Below are 9,386 nucleotides of genomic sequence, written 5' to 3' on the forward strand. Positions count from 1 at the left end.
AAATTCAACGGTTATAAAATTTATCCTGATAGTCCAATGTCTTATCTAGTTAAGGGGTCCAGGCTTTCTAGTAGAGGTGTTGCACATAATGGGTTTGGATGAATTTGGTAAATCAATTAAGTTGAATCAAATTATAGGCAGTACCGAACTGGCCAATTAGTATGTAGAACCAAACCAAACCAAACTGAAATATAGTTTAATTTATTTGTTTAGTTTTAGTTTAAGCAAATTCAAAATCAAATTGGATGAATTGGTTGATGGATGTGCCAATCGAATTGAAATGATTCAAATTATAAGTATAACTAAGATTTAGAGTAATAATAATATTAATTAAAGTTAGTGAACATTTAAAAAAAGAGGGTTGATTTGACAGTCACACAAATTGGAGAAAAAATTACAAGAAAATATTTTTTAAAATATCCATGCTATGTACCTGGGCAATGTTTTGCAAGTTGCTATGTTATCCTCCCTGGAGATGTTTACAGCCTTGGATGTATGAGATCGAAGGCATTATTATAGAAGGAGACAATGCAAATGTGATCCCTTCCTTTCGGAAAGCATGAAGTCTAAGTGTCAGCAGCAACAACTTGGCAGGAACTCTGATATTGCTTTTCTGGTGGACTATAATGAACTCCTTTTCTTCTTTGTCCATAAAATTTGTAATAAAGCCACCCATTTTTGTGCCAAGCATGCTTTAGATAGTTCATTTTTTGGGGGGCTCACACTTGCACCCTGATTTTTTGAACGTGGTTGAGGAAGATGCCAATCATGCCTTTTATAGCTACTTTTTTATTTTGTTTAATGCAAAATGCACATCCTTCAAGGAGATGCTAGTGTTGCTTATTGGAGTGATGAGCCTTAAACATGTGTAAGCTTTGCTACATGCATTGGAGCAATGAGCTTTACATGCAAATAACAAGATAACTTGAGTAACTTGCTGCTAATATATAAATTTAAAAGGCTATGGCAATGCAAAAAAATAATCAATAGAAAGAAAACAATATTAATATATCAAAGTAGCTTGTCTAGTTAGCGCTTCAATATAACAAAAGAACTTATCAAAATGAGTTATTGCTAGAGAGGCATAAGGAAAAATATAGTAACTCTCCTCCATATTGTTATGATTCAATCCTAGGTTTGTCTCATCAGAAACCAATTCACCAAGTTTGTGATTCATTTGTAAAATTTGCCAAGTCTACAAAAGAACATTAATCATAGAAGTTATTAGATGTATTGAAAGCCGAGTTTTGAAAAATACCTTCCACATCATTAATATTCTTTTCAACGTTTACTAAACTGGTTGTATATTACATTCACATCCGATTTTTGATTATATGTTTGAGCTTGCACAATCTCTGACGATAAATAGCTTTTGAATGCATCAAGAAATTTGAAGTGTTGTTGATTTAATGAGTCAAAATTTAGAAAGTTATCACATAAGCAAAAGGGAAATTACCAAAATTCTACATGATGCTACATATGCTGTAATTTGCATGCTTGATTTGACAGAGAGAAAGAGTCATTGATTTTGTTGGTGACCTTTTGAGTTATTGGTAATTGATGCACAGGCTTCTCTAGCCACATTTCTTTGGAATGAAAGCTACTAGTTATCCACATGTTGACTAGCTTGGTTGAAGTGTTTCTGCTATAAGCTCATTTTTTGTTTTGAGGGAGAATTTGTTCAACTTAAAATGTTGTTGATTTAAAGAATAAAAATTTAGAAATTTGTTATATAAGCAAAAGGGAAAGTACGAAAATTCCACATGGAGCTTCATCTGCTGAAATTTGGCTTGATTTGAGAGAGAGTGTGTCATTATTCTTGATGATGACCTTTTGAGTTATTGGTATGCATAAGTTTCTCCAACCACATTTCATTGGAATGAAAGCTACTAGCAATCCACATGTTGACTAGCTTGTCTGATGTGTTTCTGCTCCATAAGTTCTTTTTTTTTGGTTTTGAGGCAGAATTTATTCAATTTAAAGTGTTGTTGATTTAATGAATCAAAATTTAGTAAGTTATCAAATAAGCAAAAGGGAAAGTACCAAAATTCTACATAATGTTACATTTGCTGTAATTTGCATGCTTGATTTGAGAGAGAGAGAGGGGGAGTCATTATTCTTGATGATGACCTTTTGAGTTATTGGTAATTGATGCACGGGCTTATCATATAAGCCAAAGGGAAAGTACCAGAATTCTACGTGGTGCTACATCAGCTATAATTTGTATGCTTGATTCGAGAGAGAGAGAGTCATTATTCTTGATGATGACCTTTTGAATTATTAGTAATTGATGCACGGGCTTCTCCAACCACATTTCTTTGGATTGAAAGCTACTGGCAATCCACATGTTGACTAGCTTGTCTGAAGTGTTTCTGCTCCATAAGCTCTTTTTTTGTTTTAAGAGAGAATCTATTTAATTTAAAATGTTGTTGATTTAAAGAATAAAAAATTAGAAGTTATTATATAAGCAAAAGGGAATGTACCAGAGTACTACATGGTGCTACATCTGCTGTAATTTGCATGCTTGATTTGAGAGAGAGAGAGTCATTGTTTTTGTTGATGACCTTTTGAGTTATTGGTAATTGATGCACAGGCTTATCATATAAGCCAAAGGGAAAGTACCATAATTCTACGTGGTGCTACATCTGCTGTAATTTGTATGCTTGATTCGAGAGAGAGAGAGTCATTATTCTTGATGATGACCTTTTGAATTATTGGTAATTGATGCACGGGCTTCTCCAGCCACATTTCTTTGGAATGAAAGCTACTGGCAATCCACATGTTGACTAGCTTATTGAGTCATTATTCTTGATGATGACCTTTTGAATTATTAGTAATTGATGCACGGGCTTCTCCAACCACATTTCTTTGGATTGAAAGCTACTGGCAATCCACATGTTGACTAGCTTGTCTGAAGTGTTTCTGCTCCATAAGCTCTTTTTTTGTTTTAAGAGAGAATCTATTTAATTTAAAATGTTGTTGATTTAAAGAATAAAAAATTAGAAGTTATTATATAAGCAAAAGGGAATGTACCAGAGTACTACATGGTGCTACATCTGCTGTAATTTGCATGCTTGATTTGAGAGAGAGAGAGTCATTGTTTTTGTTGATGACCTTTTGAGTTATTGGTAATTGATGCATGGGCTTCTCCAACCACATATCTTTGGATTGAAAGCTTCTAGCAATCCACATGATGACTAGCTTGTCTGAAGTGTTTCTGTTCCATAAGCTCTTTTTTCTTTTTGAGAGAATTTATTCAATTTAAAGTGTTGTTGATTTAAAGAATAATGATTTAAAGAATAAAAATTTAGAAAGTTGCTATATAAGGAAAAGGGAAAGTACCATAATTCTACATGGTGCTACATCTGTTGTAATCTGCATGCTTGATTTGAGAGAGAGAGAGAGAGTCGTTGTTCTTGATGATGACCTTTTGAGTTATTGGTAATTGATTTATAGGCTTCTCCAGCCACATTTTTTTGGAATGAAAGCTACTAGCAATCCACATGCTGACTAGCGTGTCTGAAGTGTTTTTGCTCCATAACCTTTTTTTTTTGTTTTGAGAGCGAATTTATTAAATTTAAAATGTTGTTGATTTAAAGAAAAAAAATTTAGACTGTTATTGTATAAGAAAAAGGGTAAGTACTAAAGTTCTACATGGTGCTACATCTGCTGTAATTTGCATGCTTGATTTGTGAGAGAGAGAGGTAGAGAGAGAGAGAGTCCTTCTTGATGATGACCTTTTGAGTTTTTGGTAATTGATGCAGAGGCTTCTCTAGTCACATTTCTTTGGAATGAAAGCTACTAGTAATCCACCTGACTATTTTGTATGAAGTATTTGTGCTCTATAAGCTCCTTTTTTTTGTTTTTAGAGATAATTTATTCAATTTAAAGTGTTGTTGATTTAAAGAATCAAAATTTAGAAAGTTATCATATAAGCAAAAGGAAAAGCACCAAAATCCTAGATGGTGCTACATATGTTGTAATTTGCATGCTCGATTTGAGAGAGAGAGAGAGAGTCATTGTTCTTCAAGATGACCTTTTGAGTTATTGGAAGTTGATGCACAAGCTTCTTTGGCCACATTTCTTTGGAATGAAAGCTACTAGCAATCTATATGTTGACTAGCTTGTCTGAAGTGTTCCTGCTCCATAAGCTTCTTTTTTTTTGTTTTATGATTACATCACTCTCCACTACTTAATGGTGATAGAACACTTGATTGGATGGTGGAGCTCCTTCCATTATCTTTAGCTTTTTCTCTACTAATCTTGTTGGTGGCAAGCTTCTCACTTTCTTAAAGAGCTATAGGAACCTCTACAAAACTTGTTAGTTCCTTAAATCTTAGTATTGTCCAACATAGGAAAATTAAAAGACACACAACGTTCAAAAATAGGTCAAGTATTGATGCAAAGTTTTAGCTTCTCTAAGAAGTGTAACGTAGGAGAGGGGAAAGTCTTTTTTATTATAGATTTTTTCCCCAATATAACATTACTTTTGTAGTTTTCTATAATGAATAACATCCCTTTCCATAAAAATGGATTCTCCAAAATAATGTAATCTACATTTTAGGGAATGACCTCTGAAAGTTATCTAATATATGAAGTTCTTAATAAATGCAAATCTGAAGGCACGTTATTGAGTAACCTTGTACTCACCACTTCTTTTTACTCTCTGTCATATGGTGTTGATTTTGGGATTGGGGCTTTTCTTGATCTCAACTTTGCACCAATACTGCAACGATTTTTTTTTTAGGATTTTGTGGTCTAAAACGATTGTAATGAAGATCATTTGAATTTATGCGGTTAGGTGATAGAGATTCTTATTTGCTTCCTCCCAACCCATCCTTTTTTATTAAAAAAAAACTTAATTTTATAACCAACCTATGAAATGGGTTCAACAGAAGCAATTCTGTAGAATTTTCAGAAGTTATTTATATAGCTAACATAGAATTTTACATTTGAAGATGACGCGAAATAATCAAAATAGTTTTATGTCTGGTTTAAAAACTTCCAAATTCTCATTGGGTTCATTTACAATAGTAGTCATAATATTTTAACTTTTTGGCTCCCTCATGTTTCCAACAATTTTGGTTGTGCCCCCTTAATTTGCAATTTGTAAAAAAAGGCATATTATAAATATTTTTTAGAAATCCTCTTAGTTTTTTTTAGCTTGATTTTTTTATCTTTTGCCATAAGATTGGGTTTTTTTTTTCTCTACAATTGCAATGACCATGACAATTGAGACTTTAATAGAATATGCTAGAAAGCGCTCAATTTTTTATTGAGGCCCCTCATTCAATCTTGTATCATACTTGACAATGGCAAACTTTTCTTCCATAGCTATATCTAATGAAAATACTTGCCTAATAAATTCATTAGTGGTATCTTGCACCAAGTGTTTGTGTCTCTATCTCCAATGGTGCCATCGCATCTGCTCTACTTCCTCATGGTTGATGCGATGGAATTGTACCTAGAGTTGCCCTTAAACCGTGGTCATGCCATTTTGGACAATCATAGTTCTTGGACTACGAAATTTAGTACATGAGAGCATGCATGATAGTTTGAGATGAGCAAATAATGTACCCTATGTATTTCTATACTTATAGAGAGAAATGCTAATCTTAGGATCTTGAATAAGTTTTCAACATTGTTTGATTTGATAAAACCATCATGTTGAGATATTCCTAACTTGACATCTACCTCAAATGGGATGGGTGCCTTGGGTATCTACTATCATCATTCTCATATCCATATGAAATATCTCACGCACCCTCATCCTCTCCTTAAGGAATATGAGTCCTTTTTTTAGGACTATTGATGTCAATAACTTTTCATTTTTGAGGAGCATATTTATCTTATAATGCCATCAACTTGTTGATATTGGTTATCATTCCTACTAATGTGTAAAAAACACTCTTTATTCATCTTGAGTGAGATATTTTGGGTTGCTCTTATGTTGTTGTTGACACAATAGCTTTGGATTGGGTTAGTCACTCTTATTTTTATCATTGGAAAAATGAAAACCTCACTTTCGTTAGGCTAGTTCTGGCATTTATGATGCTAATTTAGTGTCCAAAACCACGGGAGCTTACCATTCAACATAGTGAATAGGATTAGAAGGTTGTTTTTGCTTTTAGGAATAACAATGACTTTTGCTCAAGGATAAGGGAGAGCTTCAACACATCATACCCAAGATAATTGAATTTTTACCCCAATAAGGGAGTACTCTAAATGAAATTGTTAAGATCTTTAACCATGAATTGGAGTTTCATTGGAACCATGTTTATAATCAGTGAGAATAATTGGATGCTTGAGGGTTTTGAAGAGAGATAAGGATTAATGTTATTAATTAATGAAGTTGAGAAAGTGACAGATTGATTTCTCCTTCAAAAAATATCTACTTTTGCTTTGATTAACTCTACTCTTAATGGAATCCTTTTTGTTGGAGCCTCCTTGATGACTCTTCTAAGATTGGAGAGATAAACTAAGTAAGGGAGTGAGGAGGGAAAAGGAGCTACTAGAAAAGAGAGAGGGGTCGGGAGGGGTTGGGCAGGTTTTATGGAGAATTATATTTATTCAAAAAACTTACAATACGAACTTAATTACAAAGATAGGGAATATAAAATAAATGCTATGAAAATTAAAGAGATAATTACTAAAACTCCTTATTTCATGTTGCAAAAGTACTCATATAAGTAGCCTTTTTTATTGATATATTTTCTCCTTTATTTAGATAAAAATAATCTTTAAATCAATACTTTTGTATGTCTGCCCTTTTCTTTGCATAAGTGGTTGGAAAATATTAAAATAATTTATTAAATTGTTTTCTCTTTTGGACTATGAGACATTTGACCGGACTTTGGTTTAGACTTTGACCTTACTTGGGCTTGAATTTAGGCATGACCTTGAGTTTGGTTGGGCTTGCTTAGTTATTGTTAGAGCTTCGTAGACCTTTGATAAAGTTATGGCCTTGCTTTTTCTCCTCAAGCTTTTACCTTTCCTCTTAATCTCATATCTCTCTTTCTCTCTCTTCTTAACTTACATTTGCTGTAATTTGCATACTTTTTAGAGCTTCGTAGATCTGGTGGCTAGAGTGTAACAATTGGTGGTCAAGTCATTAAAAAGAGCGAACATTTTAGATATTTCAGGTTTATTGTTCAAAGAGATGTTGATATAAATGGGGATGGTTGAATTGGAGGAATGCATCGGGCCTATTGTGTAATAAAAAAGTACTGCATAGACTTAATGGAAAATTTTTCAAAGTTGGAGGTGAAACCTACAATGCTTTATGGCGAAGATTGTTGGCCTTTAAAAGAGAAGCATAAAACTAAGTTGAGTTATGTTGAGATAAGAATGCTTAGGTGAACGAATGAGTTTACACTTAGAGACAAAAAGTGAAATGAATATATCCGTGAAATTGTTAGTGTAGCTTTAGTGACAAACAAAATTAGAGAGTCTTGGGTGTAGCTTTAGTGACAAACAAAATTAGAGAGAGTCTTCTTAGATGATTCAATCACATTAAACATCGACCATCTTATAATCCGGTTAGGAGAGTAGATGTTTTAGATTCGACTTAAAGTTAAGAAAGGTAGTGGTAGACCTAAAAAGAGTTGGGCATGTTGTATAAGAAATGATTATTTTGTTAGAATTAAAGTAAAATATGACACTCAATAGGACACAATGGAGAAAAATGATTCATGAAGCCGACCCCACTTAGTGGGATAAAGGCTTGCTGTTGCTATTGCATGTTTATCATTCTATGTTTTCAATGTAACACATTTAAGAAACTTCACGCGTAAGCCTCAAGCCCGTGTAAAACTACAAAGAAAGCTTTCATCAAATGTGTATTTTAATTTTTCTGTTGACATTAATATCAACTCAAAATTCAAATTTTGAGGTTTTAAAACTTTAGAGAGGAACTAGTCTAAATCCTTATTCATAGGCACGAGTAAAAAAACACTCCTCTGAAAAGTGAAAAGCAGCCAAAGCGAAGCAAATACAAGCATGTGAAAACCTAATATTATTAGTCAAAATTCTAAATCCTCAAGTACAGGATTGAAAGTACTGATTCCAGTTGAGCAAACGAATATTAAATCATAAGTTTTCACCATATGAAAAAGTAATGAAAGGCATTTTTAAATGTTCAATCTGAGAATCCTGAATTTTTCGCTAGCCTTTTGCACTTGTACATTCATGCTTGAATTTACTGCAACTTATGTAATAGGGGATATCAACCCAACACTTCTTTGCTATAGTACCTGCAGCAATGAGCTGCTAAACAATCAAAACTGTGTCATTTGTCATATTTTTAAGACATGTCGCTCATCTAATTCCCATTTTTGTTTTTTATTAGCTCATTTGGTATTTCTTTTAATCTATTACTCATCTCCAATAGATATTTGTTCGGAAGATCTACATACAGATCACTTAATTCCTATGTATTTACATATTTAACACCTAAGCTTTGTTTTTTCGTATATGCTACCTTCCTTACGAATGAAAATATGTATTTCACTTTTCAAAAGTTAAAATAGTAGTATTTTGCGTAAAGTTAAAATGGTAGTATTCTTTTATCTGATATGAAGGATTTTAGTGTAATAAATATATGAAGTAAAATTTAGATGTTAGATATGTAAATACGTGACAATTGTGTGGTATGTATGTAAATGCCCATCCCATCTATGTTTTATGAGTTGATTTTGGTTTCTGTAGGACTGATGCTGGCGAAAGAAATGCAAAAACCAAGAGATCAAGAAGCTGCAGTGTGGCGCATGAAAGCCAAGAGAACACATGCAATGGAGAGAGATTCATCAATTGTATTCCAAGCTATCACACAAATCCTTCGGAGTGGAAAGATTTAGTTGACTTCATCGAGTGCCGACCTGAGAAGGATTATTGTTCATGGTTGAAAAATCGAAACAAGTTTAACAAATGGAAGCAGGAAAAAAGTGTTCTTTTTAAGAGTCGGAAGAAGGAGAGAAAAGCCTGCATTAAAAAAAGCTTATAATTTAGCATCAATGAAGAGGGCTTTGATGTATCTCACAGGGAAAAATATTACATCAGGACTCCTAACGTAGAGCTACATTCGGAGTCCACTGATATACGTACACGTGGAGGTGACAGAAAAAAAAAAAATCATTTTAGCGCAGATGAATATTTCTCCTTACATCAGGACTCCTAACGTAGAGTTACATTCGGAGTCCACTGATATACGTACATGTGGAGGTGACAGAAAAAAAATCATTTTAGCGCAGAAGAATATTCCTCCTTGTGTTATTCCACATTATTCAGGTGTTTTGTGGTGATATTCATGTGTTATTGTGTTCTGGGAATATTTTCGGTGTTATAATAATAAAATAACACCTGAATAACGTGGAATAACACAGAAGAAA

The 9,386-nt window shown here is 33.3% G+C and overlaps 1 protein-coding gene across 1 annotated transcript in view; it reads left to right on the forward strand.

Moving 5' to 3' along the window:
- The window catches only part of LOC110032547, a 31,484-nt gene extending 22,331 nt beyond the window's left edge, over positions 1-9,153 (forward strand). The window contains exon 5 of the mRNA XM_020736209.1: positions 8,707-9,153. Within this exon, the coding sequence (XP_020591868.1) occupies positions 8,707-9,001 (295 nt within the window). The 3' untranslated portion in view covers positions 9,002-9,153. The remainder of the gene's footprint in view (positions 1-8,706) is intronic.
- Positions 9,154-9,386: the final 233 nt, after the last annotated feature.

This window comes from Phalaenopsis equestris, unplaced genomic scaffold, assembly GCF_001263595.1.
Source record: "Phalaenopsis equestris unplaced genomic scaffold, ASM126359v1 Scaffold000969, whole genome shotgun sequence".
NCBI lineage: Eukaryota > Viridiplantae > Streptophyta > Magnoliopsida > Asparagales > Orchidaceae > Phalaenopsis > Phalaenopsis equestris.